Here is a 19,080-nt window from a genome sequence, read left to right on the forward strand (position 1 = left end):
ATTATCCTTCTTGTCCTGGTCTCGTATTACTGCCGCATAATCTCATCCAGGTTCTGCATCTTATCATCCATCTGTCTCCTAGCTGCTGCTGCTACTCCACGCTCGGGATCTGACAACTGCTCGCTATAGCATAATTCTAGCAGCTTCTTTAGTTCTTCGTGGGTGAATTTGTCTGGTGCCTCGTCAGGCAGACTTTTCATGTTGTGTGCGGCCTCGAGGATCTTGTCACCTCCCTGGCTGAACATGCCGAAGTAGCTTGTCGCGCGCTTCAGGTCGACGCCATCCTCAATGTTCTTGAGATTCTGTTGTAGCACTAGGATGTTGAGCTGCATGCGACCACAGCCCTGCATGTTCATCGGCGACGCTATCGACGCATTGGTCACGATAATGTTACTGATGAGACGGCCTAGGCCGGAGCGGATATACTGGGCTTCCCGGGTATGGAGGAATCGCGAGACAGCCTCGTCATAGGAAACAAGGTTATTGTTAAGCTTGAGAATCTGCGCGTCAGGCTCAAGAATATCCTGGTCGAGAATATAGGGTGTCGTTGTGGGCGACAGGACCATGTTTAGAGAGTGCATGATCTGGCAGCGGATCTCCATGTGAAGCGTACGAAGCGCAGTACTAGCAAGCTCCTGGTAGGACTTGACAATGCGATCAAAGGTTCTGAAGATGGGCAATGTTAGTTGATAATATGTAAGGCATAAAAACGACGGCAGCGAACAGGGGGAAATATAGACCAGCCTTACTGTACAGTATCTTGGGTTAGCGGTAGATAAACCGGGCCACCCTCATCGGGCGTCTTGTCATGCATGAGCGACCAGCGTTGGCTTGTAGCACGAGGCAGGCTGTTTTGCGATGTGTCTGTTTCCTGGTGGGTGATATGGCGTAGCCCCTGGCTCTTGATGGCCAGCCACTTCATACTGGTGTAGATTAGGCACAGAGATGAGATTGTGTCTTTGTCCTGGATAATGTCGCTTAATTCAAGCCCCTGTTTTGCCACATGGGCTACTAGCAGATACGTCTCCTTCTCAAGCAACACGGGGTCGTTGAGATCGCCTGTCCAGCGGCTATGCATGACGTCATTTATTTCGCTCTCTGATAAAGCAAAGCGCGCACATATACGCAGATTCCTGATATCATCGTCCGGCAAGGGTGCATTGGATGAGTCCTGGGCTTGAGCTGTCTTGGTGACGAGACCCTTGAACCACGTAAAAACGCAGTCATAGTAGCGCATCATTTGCGATACAAGAAGCGAGCTGAGGGCCTGGTCATGGGGGATGGTGCCCAGCATGCGGCAAAAGGCTGTGACAATGGTGAAGAACGAGCTGGTGCCTTTGAATATCGGCTTCTTGGCCACCATGGACCAGTTTTGGTCCTGCTGGAACGAGTCTGGCTCGTTGAAAACGGTGTCCGTGAGTTTGGCCAGCGTCTCGTCAAGTTGCGGCTGGAACACATTGACCAGGAAGTTGTCAAGAAACGACGTCAACGTTGACGTGGCAAGATCAGAGCCTGGAGGGACAATGCCCTTGAGACGCTGGAGGAAGACTAGTGTAGGTGGTAGAAGCAGGCTCATATTGAAGACGCTGGGATCCACCAGGCTCTTGTAGGTACCAGTGCCATGGCGGTCTCCAAACCCGAGACCAGTAGATTTTTGCGCACTGCGAAGACCCAGCGCTGACTTCTTTTCGTCCTTCTCGCGCCCCGTAAGGCCGGGTACGGCTGCCTGGATAATTAGGTCGAGAGCTTCCATTTCAGTAGCTAGCTCAATACCCTTAGCGTCTGTATCGCTAAACCGGAATAAATGATCTCTTATGCCATCAACCTTGCCGCTGCCCGCACCAGGATTCGGCGATGTGCTGAACTGATATACATCAGCATGGCTGGTGACATAGTAGTTGAGCAGAGTCCGAATTTCGTTTTGGTACAGGTTCCACAGTTCTTTGAAGCTGCCGAGCAACGCGCTGTTGTTACCAGCGCCCTCACGACGAATTAGTGCCTTGATCGACTCGTGGAAGACTCTGTGGCCCTCAGCAATGGCCTCAAACTTTCCGTACAACGTCCACAAGAGATCGTAGATGACATCAGCACGCAGTTGTGTTTCCCTGCTGCCGTAAATTCCAAGACCGTTACTGCCGCTGCTGCCCCCACCAATGCCACTGCCATTACCACTGCCACCATCATTGCCACCACTGCCGCCGCTCGAACCAGAGCCAGAGCCTCCAGAGCCACCTCGGAGAGAGCTAGGATGGCGCTGATCGACTTCATTGATGGTCTCGTTAGCAATTTGGAACAGCTCGACAGGTAATCGCTGCTTCAAATTCTCTACGGCGTTTTGTAAGCGTCCCAGCTTGTTCAAAGCCTCGACCAGAAGTCCAACGTATTCGAATGTATCGGCCTCGGGATTCTTGGCTAGGTCTTCTGTAGCGGCCTTCTCAAAGTCCATATTGTCGAGAAGCTGTTCAAATGGGGGAGGGTTGGAGCCGCCATTGGCGAAGGCTTCGGTGCCGTGGTTTTTGGCGATGCTTTGCCAACGCTCTTGGCAGTATGGTGACTTGAGATAGAGATGCTCGTGCAGTTCCTCTACTAGAATATCCATAAGGGCTGTTTCTTGATTAGCCAGGTAGCTTCGTAGCTCGCCCAGAGCACCAATATCATCCAGCTCTGGCTTGCGTAGTTTCCTGAGCGCTGTCTGGAGAACCTCGACTGCTGTCAAAAACCGCTTTTCCGAAATACGGGCTTCGAGCTGATCTGGGACCAAGCGCAGGTCTTCCAGCTCATCGAGGACCACAATCAGGCCATCATACATTTGTGAAGTGACCGAGAGCTTCTTCAGCTCGGAGTCTGGGTTGCAGAGGCTAGTCTTAGTGGCTAATAGGGTCTCTTTGAGGCCGGCTACCTTCATCTGTGATTCCTGAATGCTGTTTTGGATTTGGTGGAAGGTACCAATAGAGCTGTTGAAGCCCTGGTGGTGTTCATGGACAACGCCCTTGAGCGAGTTTTGGAGCATCATATAAGTGTGCTGAAAGTTGCGGTATTCGTGGGCACGGCCAACAGAGCTGTTGTCTAGAAGCTGCAGAGCCAACTGCACAGGCACGCAGTCGCTCGTGCATAGGGCAGGCCATTCCTTGCGAATATGCTCAAGGACTTGGATGATTTCTCTTTCGGCGTTGCTCTCAGGCGCTCTGCGCTGCTCGACAGCTGCCGAATCTTGTTGATACTGGTATTGTTGCTGTTGTTGTTGCTGCTGCTGGTGTTGTTGCAGCAATCGGGAGGATTGGTGGTGTAGAGAGGGCTGGCTTGGCGAAGCATCACGGGCGTTGAGGCGTTCGTTGAGCCTGTTTCGACTTGGCATTGAGCGCATCGTAGGCTGTGACGGTGGCGGTGCTGCTTGGGATGCCGGTGCTTGTGAGCCGGGTTGTGGCGAGCGAGATCTGTTGCCTAGAGAGACGCGGCCCGGTGAGTCGAAACGCTCGCGGGCAGAGCGCATGCTAATAGCCGTCCCGGAGCTTTCCGATCCTCCGCCCACGCTTCCATTGCGATAGCCCATGTTACCAGCTCTCATGTCCACCCCACCGTCATTGCTCATGCTAGTCATATTGGAACTTGGTGACGGCCGTAATGCCGGTCTCTCGCCCATAGGCCGACCTCGTGGCGGCGGTGCGCCGTTGCCATTACTGCCCCCATAGCCGTCGCCGTATGCGTCGTAGTCGTTTGGCAGGGGGTTTGGATCACGTTGTGGCTGTTGCTGTTGTTGCTGTTGTAGATTAGGTGCAGGGCCAAAGTTTCCGTAGCCATTTGTTCGCTGCGTTGGCCGTCCGTTTGGGGGGCATATCGTCGATCGGCCGACATGGTGGGGGGGGGGGGGGGGGGAGTGAGAAGCACAAAGGCTAATAGCAGAGCAGAGTGACAGGACAGAGAGGAGGCGGCCAAGAAAGTGTAGTAGAGCAAACAAAATAAATGTAAAAGGCACGCTAGCTATTCGTCACATGATAATGCGAAAAAATCAACAAGTCTCGCAAGTAAAAGCAGAGCACGCAAAGCGATGTCCGTGTGCGTTTGATGGCCATTCGATATGACCAAGAGCTTGGGCGCTTGAGGCGGAGCTGCCAGCACGGTCTTGGTTGTGGCAGCTGATGGCACCTGTACATGTAGCTTCTGACAGCTGTCACTCAAGGGCTGGCCTGGCAGCCTTGAGCTTTTAGCTGTGATTCCATCCCTGCTTTGACCCTCAAGACGCTCAAGCTCAGCCTGTTTCTACGACCCAAAAGCACAGTCAGAGAGCGCTTTGTCTCCTGCTTGTTTCCTATTTGTTTTCTAATTGTTGCACACGCACAAGTGCTTGTATTTGTCTCACCTATCTTCGACTTTTCTGCTTCATTCGCGCTCAGCCTCGTCTAACTTCCTCCTCGATTCTCTTTTTTCTCCGCCTTGCGCGAAACTATCGCCAAACTACGTCACCAGCCCTGCTGCTTGCCGATTCCTCCAGCGCAAGGCTCTTGTCACTATCGATTGGCTCCCCTCCTGCCCATACATCATACCCACACTAAGATCCTTACCCAGCATATCCCCGCGCATACACACCATGGACTCTGATCGCCTTTGGAAATTCCGCCGTCCCGAATGGCTCAACAGCATGTGGGCCCGGAATGCCGGAGTTTACGGCGCTGGCGGCTTGGTACGTCTTTGTCCTCCGTCTTGTCCAGGCACTCCTTAGCCCAGAGTCTCTGCAGATCTGGGCTTGGTTGAGTCTTGTATCTCTTGCTTGCCCAGTTGCTAACCCTTCTCCCCCTCTCCGTAGTTCTCCCTCGCCTTCTACATCATGCTGGACTCGGCCGTCTGGTCTAAGTCAGCCCGTAACGCCACTGACATTCATGTCTCCTTTGCCGACTGGCTACCTCTCATTTTCAGCAGCATCGGCATGCTCATTATAAACTCGGTCGAAAAACAGCGCCTCAGTGCCGACTTTGGCTACTCCGGAGAGGTCGCCTGGCAGGCCCGTGTGGTGCTATTTCTCGGCTTTGCTGCTCTAGCTGGCGGCATGGCGGGCGGTGTAACAGTGTTTGTGCTCAAATACATCGTGGCTGACGTGTCTATGCCGGCTCTGAATATGGGCATTGAAAATGTTGTATCAAATGCGCTAGTAGGCCTAAGGTGTGTATCCATCTATCTGCCCTTCCTCTCTTGACTTTGTCTCCCCTGTTCATCTATCCTGGTCTTCTATTCGCTCGCATACTAATCTCTCGTCTCGTCTCCTCTTCTCTCCTCCACTATAGCTGTGTCGTGCTCTGGGTCAGCCAAAATATGGAAGATGAGTACTCGTACAATCTCGCTCTGTGAGCCTTTTGTTTCTCGAGCCTCGTCTGCTCCCTCCGTTTGCTGCTTCATGCCATAGACCAGTCGCCCTATTTTGTATGCATGCTACTATTCTGCCAGTTGCGAGGACGTCTTTCTCTACATAGGGGGAATGGCCATGTGATCTTCTTTGTATTACTATCACGCTGCCTGGTATCATGAATCATTCTTCTTCTCATCCTGTCTCGTCTTGTCTCATGGCCTTCAACTTTGCCATCTCCAATGTATTGCGCTTCTTGTGTGTTCCCTTCCATGCCCCCTTCCTTCCGTGTTACTTCATAAGTGCATATCTTACATCGCGTCCACACAACTGTCCAGTTCCCTCCTTTGTCATCATAACCACCCTTGCTCACTCCATTGGCCGGATATGACTGTAATAGATAAAGTCCGTCTCTTTAGCATTTGAAGACGTTGCCGTAGCCTTTTTCGCCTCGGCCCCATTCTTCTCATCTTGACTTACTTCCTGCTCTTTCTGCTCTCCTCCCCCTTGCTCCAGCATCAAAGGCTCTGGAATCTCATCCACGTAGAGATGGCTGTACTCATCCATATACGCCATATTTCCAGGCACCAAGTCAGCTTCATTCGCCTCATACTCACGAGGCTTGTCTTCAGACCCCATTAGCTCTACATGCATTTCCAAATCTTTAGGAAAGGGCTCTTCTTCACAGAAGCTTTCAAATAATTCCTCTGGAATTTGGGTTTCTGCAAGCTCAACTGGCTGCTTTTTTTGTTGTCCGCTTGTCGTCGGCTTTGCCTCGGCCTTAGTCAATGGCATAGCCTCTGAACTTGATATGTTCTCCAGCTGTTTATCCTCAGGAGGCAGCATCTTCATAGCCCGCTCTAGAGCTCGTCGCAAAACGAGCCCCTTCATCTGGAAGCCTTCCTTGTCTAAATCAACCACCTCTGGTGGCAAAATGCTCTTATAGCGCACATGCCGGTGCCAGGCTGAAAGACCAATGACAACTTCTTTGGATAGTCTCTGTTTGTCGTACGTAAGATTCCCGGTTCTTATGGCTTCCATGATGTAGCTGCATATCGTAACATTAGCTAGTGGCGGCTCACGAAGAATCTTAGCCGCCTCATCAGGGCGGAAGCCCTGGTGATGCCACAGATAGTAAGCCCGCAGAAAAGGCAGTCTGAACTCGGGGTCGTGCTCGTCGCGATATTTCTTCGCAAATTCAGTGGCTTGGTCGATGATTCCTTGGCGGCGGTTCTCATCAAAAGTCACACGTGGTTCCTCGTCGACCTCAAATTTCACCGAGTCCTTGAGAGCTTCCGCAAGCTTGTTGATGTCGAACACCATTGACAGTGCTTCGAGATTCACATCTTTGTCTTCGATTATGGGCTTGTCATTGCTCACGTTTTCCCGAAGCTGTTCTTCCTCCTCTTGCTCTTGTTCTTGAATCTCGTCTTGCAGCGTCTCCACAGGGTTATAAAGGCTAGCCGCAGTCTCAACCCCATCTTCAGTTGGCAGTTCCTGATGTTCAAGTGTCCCCTCAGAAGGTTTGTGCATTATGGCTTCTACCTGGGTAACCATAAAGTCTTCGCCAGCCTCAGCATGTAGCACCATCTTCGGTGTCCTCGATGTGATGTTTTCAGCCGCAGAATCACTCGCCTCAGTAGCAATGGCATCTTTAACAGCAGTTGCGGAAGCCTTGCGACTACGCTTGACCTTTTTGACAACCGCTCCATCAGGCAGAGGGATAGGCAGCCCACACTCGGCAAAATGAGGCCGTGGAGGAACAGGCGACATGGCCAGCCGTTTGTCTTCGTAAATTTGATAGAGCTGGAGACCAGCATAGGCGTCAGAGGCAGAGTCTATCGTTGCATTAGAATGGGCGCAGCAGAAGCATTAACATAATAATAGCGCGAATACTTACAAATAATCTGTGGCATCGTCAAAGGCTCAGACCAGTCTCCTGTCCTCACCTCTCCCTTGAAAAGAGGCAGTTTCAGATGCTCTTCAACCTGGTCTGCCAGTCTTACAAGCTTCCTATTGATCAAGTTATACTCGCCAGTAGGGACATACTTGACGACCTTGTAAAGATTGCTGAGTTCCAAGACGCCCTTGACGTCAATGTTCATATAGGTACGAAGACGTGTACTGTCAGCCTTAATCGCAACACCACACTTTATTACATTGTCGTCTTCCAATATGCTGCGCAGTGATGGAGACGCAAGGTCGTCGTCCGCATCATTGAATAGAGCAACGTGGAACAGGGCGATGCGGCTTGGGCTGGCTATTTGGATAAGCGAGATGTTCTTGCGAACGCCATCATATCGCGACGACTCAGCCACCCATTCCAAATCAAGGCCAATGACAGGCTCATCCAGAAAGTAGTTCTTAACTACTCGGTCCATGGTATGCCTGCTACGACAGTAGTGGACGTTGACCTTTCTAGGCTCACCATCGGTACTAAGAGGTCCCCGGTAAAGGGAGTAGCTCCAATAAGAGCCCTCAGATAAATGCGGCGCGTTCTTGGCCTGGAGAAAGATATCTTCAGGTATATTGAAGGGAAGAGATGACACTGGAGCTGCATGAGAGCTAGCATCAGAGGGAATAGTGCGGGCTGTCTCTCTGACAGTATCTCCAGGCTGGGAAGGAGACAGCAACTCTTGACATGAAAGGTGGTCTTTGTTTCCATCAGCGACCGATTCAGTTTCAGAGGTAGGCAGGCAATAAGAAGCGATAATAGAGCTGTCGACCTCCTGATCCGACGTGGAGGAAGTCAGAGACCGAGAAGAGCTAGCAAAGCGGATGCCCCGGTCCGGAGTCCAGCCCCGATAAATTGGCGTAGAAACAGGCATAGGTGCCAAGGCCCCTTGAGGGGAAGAGCTCCGACCTGGCCTTTTGTTGGATCCCAAAGATGTGTGAGAGGCGGGAAGCATATGGTGAGCAACCCTTTGCCCTGAACGAAAGTTGTCACATTGTGATGAGGACGGTGACCCCTGCGCTTGTAATAGCACGGACAAAGACAGACCGGTTGTATTCGCCATAGTACGCTGTGTCCCTGGCAAAGCTGCCCGTAACCGAGGGGTGCTGTGCAAGTAGTGACTATGGTTGCCCCGATGTATCCCGCTAGGGCCAGGACCAACACCAGTACCAACGCTAGCCGAAAGTCTTACACGTGCATTTGTGTTGCCTCTACCAAAAGCCATCATCACGATTGGCTATGGCTCCCGGGTCTCATAGAGGATTATCAAGCTCGGTATTGATGTAGATAGGATAGGATATGAAAGCAAGACGCAGAGAAAGAGGGATAGACCAAGCAGCCAGGGTTCTGACAAGAGGTGCTAGGAAGATCCGGAAAATAAAGTCAAGGCCAAGCATAAACACACACAGAAGGCCGGCCGCAGACAAGGGAAGGATGATCGCCGCCTTTGTTTCTCTTCTTCTTATTCCGTGCCAGGGCTTCTTTGTCTTTATTCCTGTCCTTCTCCTGTCCTGAGTATTTATTTGCCTCTTCTGCCCTGCTTGCTTGCTGCCTTCGTTCTGAGGCTTCTGCCTGAGTCTTGTCGCCTAAGAATTTCACCAAGCTGCTGGCAGCTTCTGGCAGTCCTGACACCTGTTGGCAGCTGCCATTACTTAACTCCTGCCCTCTTTACCAATCACGTGTGGGGCCGCTTGGCCTTCTGGTAAAGCTTGGCTTGCGAGACGTCATTATACTATATGTACACGGTTCTTCTAATACTGCTATCAACTGCCGGCTCCAACTTGCCCCAAGCCACTCTTTTCTTTTCTCTTCTTCACGCATTCTCTCTTTTTGCAATGGCGTCTCAGCTTCTTCCTCTTGGTATGCTACAAATCTCGCCTCAAATAGTCCCTCCCTCCCTTCTCTTGCTATAGCGACCGACCCCTCTAACACTTGTTCAACAGAACTCATCGACAAGTGCGTTGGCTCTCGCATTTGGGTCATAATGAAGGGCGATAAGGGTTTGTCTTTCTCCGTTCATCTGCATAGTCATAGTCACTCCACCAGCTGACACAGCCCTCCGTCTTTCTGCAGAGTTCGCCGGCACACTCATGGGCTTTGATGACTACGTTAGTAAGTCTATTCCCGTCCTCTCTTTGCGCTAGCACAGGAATTCTAACCCGGTCTTGTACCCTCTTGTATAGATATGGTCCTCGAGGACGTGATCGAGTTGTATGTTATACTTCTCCAGGCTACCTCTTGCTACCCTCATGACAAGCTAACAACTTCTATCAGTGACTATTCTGGCAACCAGACCAAGCTTCCCAAGCTCCTGCTCAATGGCAACAATGTCTGCATGGTAAGCTCTCTGCCAACCTCGCTTTCTCCTTCTTTTTTCCTCTCTTTCTAATCACACATAACACAGTTGATACCCGGTGGTGAGGGCCCCGTTGCCGCAGCCGCGTAATGAGGCTAGACACAAAGCCAATATAAACTCACAAAATAAACCATCCATGTTACTAATAGCCCACATCATCTTCTCTCTCCTTGGGGCTATATCGTGTACAATCCGCGGCCCGCGGCTGAGTGGGATGCAAATAAGAGCCACTCATTCTCATTCACTCTGTTCTCTCTCTGCTTCTCACGTAACCACCTCCTAGCACATGTAAACGGGAAAACACTTGCAATAAACAGAACCCTAAAACGCCGTTCTTTCAAAATACATTCGCAAACATCTTTCGTAGTCTCGACCTCTGAACCTTTCTCTCAACGTCTCCACTCCAATAACATCCTTATCTTCCTTTCCTTTCCATCTGACAAAAGCACTGCCTAAAGCCCTTCTAGTGCAAATTGTCGCCAGCTGAAACCATACGGCGCAGCTCCCACTCCCGCGTAAACTCGTTGCTAAATGTCGACAAGTCGCGCATCAGGTTCTTGATAATCTCCATAAGAACCTCGCGTGGTGAGATGCTACCATCCGTCTGGATGCGAATAAACAACTCGGGGACGTTGGGGTGGCTGACTGCACAGACTGTGTTAGCGGCAGGTATAGCCACGTAGAAAACAAAAATACCTACTCTTGTAGCCAGCCATCATCACATTCTTATGCTTTTTGAGGTGCTCAGAAATCAGATTTCCCAGCGTGTGGTCTTCCTTGTACAGAACAAAGTCTGAGCAATGAGGCAGGCCTAGCCATTATACACACTGCGTTAGAGTTTGGGCTTGCGTCAGTCGTTTATTTAGTTCTTTTTTTCTCACCGGCAAAAGGCTTCTCTTCAACTTTTTTCTCGCCCTCACCCAGGAGGAAGAGTTCAGTCCTATTGCAGTTTTGGTCAGTAAAGGTAGCATTGGTCACACGGGCGGCCACAGGCTTATCTTAACGCCAGTCTGAAGACGCCGCATTCTTGTAAAAGTAAACTTACCGGTCGGGAGCGTTCATTTTGATTTATTCGGACGTAAATTCTGTCTTAACGAAGCAGTCTAGTCACAACAAGCTTGCGATGGGCGACACGATCCTTGGAGTCGTGTCAACGTTTTTTGGATTAGGGTTTTAAACCCGATACAAGCAGCAGAGGAAACGAGGGGGAGAAAGACGAGGTCACAGCAGGGCAAAGACTTGAATGCTTGTAGCGCATATATAAAGCATATATACAGTGTTATAGCAGCATAGGATAGCTCGCAGTAAAGTAGCAGAAAATATCTAGTCGCGTAAGAAGGAATAAAAATGCGTTGGCAGCCTGTGGTCGAGAAAAAAGCACCAAAGATGGGAGTTACGAAAGCATCTTCAGCCTTGCACCTTCAGCCTCGAGAAGAACCGCTTATGTAATTAAGTATTTTGTGCTAGGGTTTGACAAAGAACTTCATTTCACACACCTTCCATCTAAGCCAGCGTCCGTTTGTCTCGTGAAAAAATTTGAAAAAAAAAAAATAGGAAAAAAAATCAAACTTCTTCGTCTCTTCTTGTCCTTATTTTCTTCTTTTTTTTTCGCACCCTCTAGATCCAACTTTCCCATTTCCATCTCAACATCGCCGTTCGTAGCTTTCTGTCCCAAGCGCAGAGAGCCCTAGACCCTCAAAACGCAAACAACAATCCCTGAACCCTTGCATATATCTTGTCTGTCTGGCAGGATTTTCCGCTGCTTAACCCATTTAAGCCATGGCGAGGGGAACTTCTCGACGATACAAATAACAGTTTGCCTTCTCCAAATTTCTATTCCTGGCCTCCAGCTTTTCAAATACGGCTTTGCTTTTTTTTTTTGCTTGGCCTCGTCGTCTATTTTGCGCCGATAACGTAATTAGTGACACCTCAACAGCTAGAACTCATCTTGAAGGAAGCCGGTATCCATGCTTGCTTGGCTCGATAGAGCAAAGTATGACCTATGTGAATTGCAGAATTGCAGTGAAGGGTAAAGCGCAAATGCATGGGACATCAAATTTTCATCGGGACTCCTCTTACTCGATGGCCCAAAAAGTCAAGACACCGGCAATCTTCGTCACTGTCTTGTCGTCCATTCAGTGCCGAGGTTTTTCGCCTTTATTTGTCCTTCTGTTTATTCTTCCTTGAAATCTTTTGATTGCTCTAATTTTTCACTGTGGCAGCCTTTTTAGTTAGCCCTTTGCCTGATTTTGTCTATTCAACCGGCTGGTTGCACAACTTAGCTAACACCCCGCTATCATAAGCTAAAAAAAAAAATTAGAAAAAAAAATCTAATTTTCTTTCACTCCCGTTCCAGCTCATTTGAATATCAAATCAGCATCAGCGCCAAAGACAACCCCTCAACAGCAAAATGTCTGCTCCGCCAATCCCCCCGGTCAACGAAGTCAATGCGGACTCTTCAATCCCCGAGTCCCGGGTTCTGATTATCGGCACTGGCGGCACTATTTGCATGCAACCGTCTGTCGATGGATTGCTGCCTATGGGTGGCTTCCTCGAGAAGGCCATGGCCCCGAGACCTAGCTTCAATGACATGTCGAAGCCTGCTGGTAAGCCTACGCTCACTTGACAAGATGAAATTTGAAACTAGCATACTCACAAACACACGACCAACAGTCTCATTGAAGGCCGTCAAGGATGGCAAGGATATCTCGCTTCTTTCTCTACGTACCCCGCCTACGGCCTACTCCCGTCACGTGCGGTACAGTTTGCTAGAATTCTCCCCACTGTTGGATTCTAGCTCTATCTCCGCCGAAGGCTGGGGAGAAATCGCCCAGACTATTAAAGACAACTATCACCTGTATGATGGGTTTGTCATCCTTCACGGAACAGACTCCCTCGCCTATTCTGCCTCCGCCCTCTCCTTTATGTTGTCTAATCTTGGAAAGCCTGTAATTCTTACTGGATCGCAGGCTTCTATCTTCGCCTTGCAGTCCGATGCAGTCGACAATCTTCTTGGGTCATTGATAATTGCGGGCACTTTTGTGATTCCCGAGGTATGCCTGTTCTTCAACCACAAACTTTTCCGTGGCAATAGAACTACCAAGTCATCTGCAACCAACTACAATGCCTTTGAGAGTCTTAACTGCGAGCCGCTTGCCAAGATCAACGGGCTAGGTGTTGACGTCAACTGGGGGTTGATCCAAAGACCAAAGCGCATTGCTGAGTTCCAGATCACCAAGTCAATGGACACAGCAAACGTGACATTGCTTTGGGTTTTCCCCGGTATCCGCCCAGAAATGGTTGATTCGGTTCTTCGGACGCCTGGCCTTCGTGGTTTGATCTTGGCCTCCTTCGGAATGGGAAACGCCCCTCACGGTATTGATGGAAGCTTCACTCGCGTTATTCGCGAGGGAGTGGAACGTGGCATCGTCATTGTGAATGTATCGCAATGTCCCTCGGGGTTTGTGTCTCCTGTTTACGGTCCGGGAACGCAACTTGGACGAGCCGGTGTCATCTTCGGCCTTGATCTGACCATCGAAGCTGCGCTGACCAAGCTATCATACCTGCTTGCAATTCCCGGGATCACTTCCGCTGAAGTTAGCAAGCGCATGGCCCAGTCTATTCGTGGCGAGATGACCGAGAAATTTGCCCCTGTGTTTGAGCACCCAGCAGGAAACATTGACTCGGCCGTAGCACGCCTTAGCACGACTGACAATGAGTTTACGGCTTTAGGCTATGCCATCCGCAACAACGACCTGCGCACGGTAACAGAAATTCTAGACGGAGACGAGGTTGAAATGCTAAAAAAGTCGGACTATGCGGGCAACACAGCTGTGCATCTAGCGGCAGTCTGCACAAATGTCGAGATTCTTAGGCTCATTCTAGTCCGCGGTGGCAACGTGCATACACGCAACCGAGCCAACAACACAGCGCTGTTTGTAGCACTGAACTCGGGCAATGTGGCAGCAGCCAATCTCCTACGTGAAGCTGGAGCACATCTGTGGGAAAGCCCGGCACCGCCACCAACGGTCGAGGACATGTAGATGGATGATGGATGGCGATTGTTTACAATACTATGAATGGAGCTTATGGCAAGCTGTTGTAGGGAATCAAATCCGGAGAGAAAAGATGGAGCAAAACGGCACTCGGCGTTAATGGATATATATCAAGTTTCTTGAAAAATAAAAGAAAGAAAAAAACACTGGTCTTTTTTCCTTTGCCCCCTTCCTTCTCCCTCTCGCTCTCTCTCTCTCTCTCCCTCTCTCTCGCTTGCTCGTCCTCTCTCCATCTCTCTGCTCTTCTCTTACATTTCAATGGTGGCCGGCTAGGTTCGGAGCCCTCCTTGGACAGCCCGGCCAAGAGACACGAGAATTGCTACCCCCGGATACTCCCAATAGGCAGCCCAATCCATGGCTCATGGCTATACTAAAGAGGGTATTCACATGGTAAATACGTCGAGTGCACAGTACAATACACCTACAGCGCGCGCTTACGCACGTTTCGTGTGCATTGTCCAACTAGCGTGCTTGGTAGTCGATACTGGCGACTAGCATTGGTTACAGCAAATGGAATCTTGGTATTTTCAGGACCTCCGTTCACACTCTGTTCCTATTATTATTCACTTTGGTGGGTTGATTGGTTGTCAGTGTTTGTCTGAGTGCACGCACCAATTGTGAAAACTAACGAGAGCCAACAAGAATCACCAGGTTATGCTACGCTATGCCACTATGCAACGCTACGCCACGCCACGCCAACAACGCTGGGCCATAAAACATGACGATATGCCGTCAAAGCCCCCCTTGTTCTTGTGGGACATCCAATATTTCCTTTAACTTTTGCAGATGCAGAGAGCGCGAAACAGCGAGAACGAGAATGAACGGGAGTGAGGAAAGGCACCCTTTTTCCTGATACTCGGCCAAACACCAGCCCTGGCTCTCGCTCGCTGTATCCCCCCTCCCACCTTCTGAAAGAGACAAACACATCAAATTTGAAAGTTACCTGAAAAATAACCGGCATGGTGTTTTAACCCCTTCTTTTGATTCGTCTGTTTTCCCTTTCGTTCTTCTCGCCTTCCTGCGCTATATTGCCGCCAGCCAATTGCAGTTGTTTTTTTCTCTGTTGTTCTCTCTGTCGTTCTTGTCTCTTTTCCACTAGCTTGCCTGTCCGCCGCCCAATAATCATACTAGGGTCCCCTACTAAATCGAATTCTAGACTCTGGCCTGCTACGAAAGAGGGGGGATATAACCAGGATGCAGTTCCATGCTCTCATGGCCTTTATACATCCTTGTTGTGTCTGTTAATAGGAAATTGATGGACGGGACAAGAAAGGGAGAGAGACACCGCACACACAAAACAACGGCAACAATCACAACACATAGTACAAAAGAAAAACTGACCCAATGGAGAGGAACCGATGGTGCATGGAAAATGGAGAAAGACATCCTGTTGTCTCTATCTCATTCACTATTTGATACAGCTTTGTCTTGGCCTTGGTCTTGGCTTCGACCTTGACCTGGAGAGGTACTTGCGACTTCCGTGGGTTATGGTGACAAACAAAACACCAAGGTGGGTGGGTGAACCACAGGAAAGAAGAGAGAAAAAATGATGCATGCGTACATCTATCTATTCGGTGGACATTTGCCCGAGAGGATAGGAGAAAGAGAGGGGAAGCGACGACACGAAGAATAAGTCAGTGGCAATAAAAACGGAATTTGTGACAAGACAAAGTTATTCCGCCCAAATCGGCCAGGCCAGTCCAGCGGGGTTTATGCTGTTCGTGAGAGCAGTGTCAAAGCTTCCTCGCTCAGGAGACTAAGTTTTATCGTGCCTCGACTCCAGCACACCACAACCCGAAACGACACTATTGAAAGAACATGGCAGGCAGGAGGGGACTAGAAAGAAGAGCCGGAAGATAGGAGGAGGCTCCCCAGCCCAGAAACGTGGAAGGAGAAAAAGGAAAGGAAGAGACAGGAAAAATGGATATAAAATCACAGCATCACAAAAGGAAGGAGATGGAAAACCAAAAACCAAGAGAAGCCGAAGAGTCCGTTACAAAGGCATGCTTAAAACATTGTTAATATATCATTTCTCTTGACTTTTTTTGCCATTTCTAGGCATACATGCCGTGCCGTGTGAGATCGACAGTGACATTAGGGGTGTCTGTGCGAGCAGCACGTATTATACTAGACAAGCAGCAAAGACGATAAAAAGGAACAGAGGAAAAGAGGAAAAAAGAAGGGAAGAAGGGAAGAAATGGGGCAAAATTACGGATAAGTAGGCATAAGAGACAAGCAAAAAAAAAAAAAAGGATGCTAAACACAAGAAACCACAGAACAGAGACTGACAAGAGACGAACCGGATGATTATTTAGTGATACCACTACTAATAGCAACTGCCTATCTTGACTTATCCCGAGTCCTCGAGTCATCTTCGAGTCCTGTTACTCCAATAAAATCACAGTACCCACCCAACCAATGATGTCATTACTTTACATTGCAAAGCCATCATTATAATATCATAATAAGCAAGCCAGCATCCATCCCCAGTTTTATGCCGTGATAGGGCCTTTATTTCCCTCGTCCGGTTTTTGCATGCATCCACAGTCCCAATAGTCACCGTCCCGCAGCAATATATCTTATGTAGCGTCTCTGCCTATACATAATATGAGAGCCATGTCAACGTCGCACTGCAGCAATTTATTGAATGGTATTTTCCTTTTTATATGGCTATATTTTCTCTTTCTCTTTCAATACGAGCAGCAGCGTAACAAAACATGCGTTTCGTAGTGCCGCCCGAGAAGAAGAGGGTGAAAAGGAAAATAAAATAAAGTAAAAACAGAAAAGTAAAATAAATAAAAAGCAGCAATAGTAAGAGTAGGAGAAAATAAGGAACTTGGTGTTCCTGTGTCTCAACGCCCGATAGAAGAAGGACAACAAGCTGACTGGCTGCTCCAGTGTTTCGTGTTTCAGGGTTTCTTGTCCAGATGAAGTAGCATGGCTAGCGGCTTCATACATTGTAAGAGACGAAAGCCCGAGGAAAAGCTCTTGTTCTGCCGACCCTAATTTAACCTTTTTACACAGCTGAAAGCGCAAATGAGCATAGAAAGAAAAACAACCCAGTCAGCCAGACAAGACAGCCTGGATAATGGGCCCAAGAAAGCAAGCAAACCCACACCAACACGAAATAATCAAGACTTGACAATGCTACTATGGTAGATCTACATCTTATTTAGGGAATCGATGCGAGCATGCTCAACCCCATGCTCAGAGCTCTGTAAGCAGAGTGCAACCCTAACGGCTTACAAGAGCAAATCATCTTTCCATTTGCACCCATCCTTCCCAAGCTTGCCAGGGTTCTTGTTATCTCCTCCCCTTCAGCGGCTTTTCTTTTCCCTTGCCCAACTACCGAGCCAGGCAGGCATGATTTAGGATTGGATTTGCCTTGTTATATGGGCTGGGAAAATAATAGAGACGTGGGCGGCGGGAAGAAAGAATAAGAGGGGAAAGTATTATGTGATTCTTTTGTTCAAGAGGGGACTCCAAAGATGATTGGCTGGTCTATTAAGGAAGGGAGAACAGGGAGAGGTTTTGGCTCGAGTTTGAGTTTCGGGGGCCAAAAATTGTGTTTATTGTCCGTCTGTCTGTCTGTCTGTCTTGAAGAGGCGTTTTTTTACTATTTTACTTTCGTCCCATGTTCAGTTAGAGTGCTGCAATTACGTCTTTGCAACCGCCTATCCTTTTTATCCTTTGTTATACTTGCTGCCGTTTGTCACCCTCGATTTGCTTTCGTTGTTGTACTTGAATACGTTGTAACCGCAGCCACTTGTTGCACCCTTTCTCTGTCATATCCTCTCAACTTCTTGTTGGCTTGACCAAGCCTTCCACAGCTACAAAGCCTCTATTGATTCACCTTACCGGCCCGGTCCCTGTCACGCCCCCCCTCCCCTCTTCGTTCTTATCCGCCATTATAGCAAAAACCCTCTGTCCAACTGGTGGCTATGACAAACATTGTTTTCAAAGAAAATGTCCGTTCCCTGGACAAATTTCCTATCCGGGCACTAGTCCGAAGAAAGCAAAGACCAGTACAGGGAGGAAGGGGGGGAGGACAAGGGACGTGATGATGTGTGCATTGCTGTATGGTATGTGGAGAGAGAAGAGGGATAAGATAGGGAGAAAGAGGGGATATTGTCTCTTTTTGTCTCCTCTTTCGGCATTTCTTGGGTTGCTTTTGTTCTTAGGATTCCCTTCTCCAGGCCGCCAAGAAAGTCTAGTGACGTTAGCAAGACACAGCACGAAGAAAGGCAGTGAAAAGACGGAGAGAGGGAGGGAGAGAGGGGGGGAGAGGGGGGAGAGGGGAGAGAGGAAAAGAAAGAGAGAGAGAGAGAGAGAGAGAGAGAGAGAGAGAGAGAGAGAGAGAGAGAGAGAGAGAGAGAGAGAGAGAGAGATAGATCTAGAGAAACAGAGAGAAGGAGAAGAAAGACTCAGGACTTCTTGTTTTTGCTTCATATGTGCAGATGCAACCCTTCTTCGAAGCGGATTCCTGCCTTCTCTTCTAACAGGGACTAGGAAGGCTCTAATCTCATGGTTCATAGAAGTGATAGCGTGGGTACTGTATTCTGTCCAGTCTAAGCCCCTTCTCCCACCCCGAACAATAGCAACAACAAGAGACCAGACTCGGGCAAAGGAAGGGAATAAAGTAGAAATAAGGAAAGAATAATTCAATAATTAAGTGAGAAAAGAAGAGACGCCACGTTGTCGTGAGGGTCCGTGTGTGCAAAGAGCGGAACAGTTGAAGGACTCAGCAAGGTCCAGGCCAAAAACGCTTAGCCGGACCCTGGAGAGGAAAAGAAAAGAGTAAAGGCCAGGCCAGGCCAAGATGCAAATTCTGTTGCTCAATGATGGCAAGATAGTAAGGTGATTCTTCTCTTGGTGGTGACGAAATTCGGGCAGATCTGATTTAGTTAGCTCCTCCTACCGGCCTGGGCTGCTCGATGGCCTCCGCTCTCCGTCTCTCTTACAAAAGAAGCAAAGCGGCCCATTGCATTGCATCATCATCCAACCCACAAAAGCAAAGCTAAAAGCCCGGCACGGCAGACGCAAACAAACAAATACCAGCAATGGCAATAGCAAAGAAAGGACACGCGTTCATGTAAGATTTGCCCGGATCTTGCTTCTTGTCCCCAATCCCATTACCGTTCCCTCGGTTTGTAACGCTACTGCTTGCTTGGTCCTGCTCTTTTCTCTTGCTTCGTTTGCAGTCTCAGCCTCCTCCCTCTCCCTCTCTCTTTCTCCTCTTCATGCTTTAATTGGTCTTGTGCTTTGAGGAATCATCGTGTTCTGCCCCTCCCCCCCCCTTGAACTCCGCTAGGTCTCATGACTCTCGGCTTGCTCACTCTCAGGCCTCCCTCTCATGCTTGCTGCTTATCGGTCTTCTCTA

At 49.2% G+C, this 19,080-nt stretch overlaps 6 protein-coding genes across 6 annotated transcripts; 3 read left to right on the forward strand and 3 right to left on the reverse strand.

The window, feature by feature from the left end:
• Positions 1–26: 26 nt before the first annotated feature.
• HOO65_030075 (Sec8 exocyst complex component specific domain-containing protein) lies at positions 27–4,151 on the reverse strand (the record flags this gene model as incomplete). Its single annotated transcript, XM_071001786.1, has 3 exons — positions 27–666; positions 750–3,890; positions 4,144–4,151. 3 exons carry the CDS (start codon positions 4,149–4,151, stop codon positions 27–29), a joined length of 3,789 nt encoding a protein of 1,262 aa, XP_070859754.1.
• A 434-nt stretch (positions 4,152–4,585) lies between these two features.
• HOO65_030076 (Vacuolar protein sorting-associated protein 68) lies at positions 4,586–5,479 on the forward strand (the record flags this gene model as incomplete). Its single annotated transcript, XM_071002333.1, has 4 exons — positions 4,586–4,678; positions 4,802–5,154; positions 5,277–5,336; positions 5,437–5,479. 4 exons carry the CDS (start codon positions 4,586–4,588, stop codon positions 5,477–5,479), a joined length of 549 nt encoding a protein of 182 aa, XP_070859755.1.
• Positions 5,480–5,704: 225 nt separating this feature from the next.
• Positions 5,705–8,163, reverse strand: HOO65_030077 (ribonuclease H-like protein; the record flags this gene model as incomplete). Its single annotated transcript, XM_071001928.1, has 2 exons — positions 5,705–7,173; positions 7,236–8,163. The coding sequence occupies 2 exons, from the start codon at positions 8,161–8,163 to the stop codon at positions 5,705–5,707; spliced, it is 2,397 nt and encodes a 798-aa protein (XP_070859756.1).
• A 961-nt stretch (positions 8,164–9,124) lies between these two features.
• On the forward strand, positions 9,125–9,735 carry HOO65_030078 (U6 snRNA-associated Sm-like protein LSm5; the record flags this gene model as incomplete). The annotated part of the gene is made up of 6 exons (XM_071002407.1): positions 9,125–9,149; positions 9,233–9,289; positions 9,336–9,401; positions 9,473–9,500; positions 9,564–9,627; positions 9,694–9,735. 6 exons carry the CDS (start codon positions 9,125–9,127, stop codon positions 9,733–9,735), a joined length of 282 nt encoding a protein of 93 aa, XP_070859757.1.
• A 373-nt stretch (positions 9,736–10,108) lies between these two features.
• On the reverse strand, positions 10,109–10,707 carry HOO65_030079 (DNA-directed RNA polymerase II subunit RPB11; the record flags this gene model as incomplete). The annotated part of the gene is made up of 4 exons (XM_071002409.1): positions 10,109–10,290; positions 10,346–10,438; positions 10,527–10,585; positions 10,691–10,707. 4 exons carry the CDS (start codon positions 10,705–10,707, stop codon positions 10,109–10,111), a joined length of 351 nt encoding a protein of 116 aa, XP_070859758.1.
• A 1,348-nt stretch (positions 10,708–12,055) lies between these two features.
• Positions 12,056–13,688, forward strand: HOO65_030080 (asparaginase; the record flags this gene model as incomplete). The annotated part of the gene is made up of 2 exons (XM_071002116.1): positions 12,056–12,251; positions 12,319–13,688. The coding sequence occupies 2 exons, from the start codon at positions 12,056–12,058 to the stop codon at positions 13,686–13,688; spliced, it is 1,566 nt and encodes a 521-aa protein (XP_070859759.1).
• Between the last annotated feature and the right edge of the window lie 5,392 nt (positions 13,689–19,080).

Source organism: Ceratocystis lukuohia (assembly GCF_044167205.1).
Source record: "Ceratocystis lukuohia strain C4212 chromosome Unknown Supercontig3_pilon, whole genome shotgun sequence".
NCBI lineage: Eukaryota > Fungi > Ascomycota > Sordariomycetes > Microascales > Ceratocystidaceae > Ceratocystis > Ceratocystis lukuohia.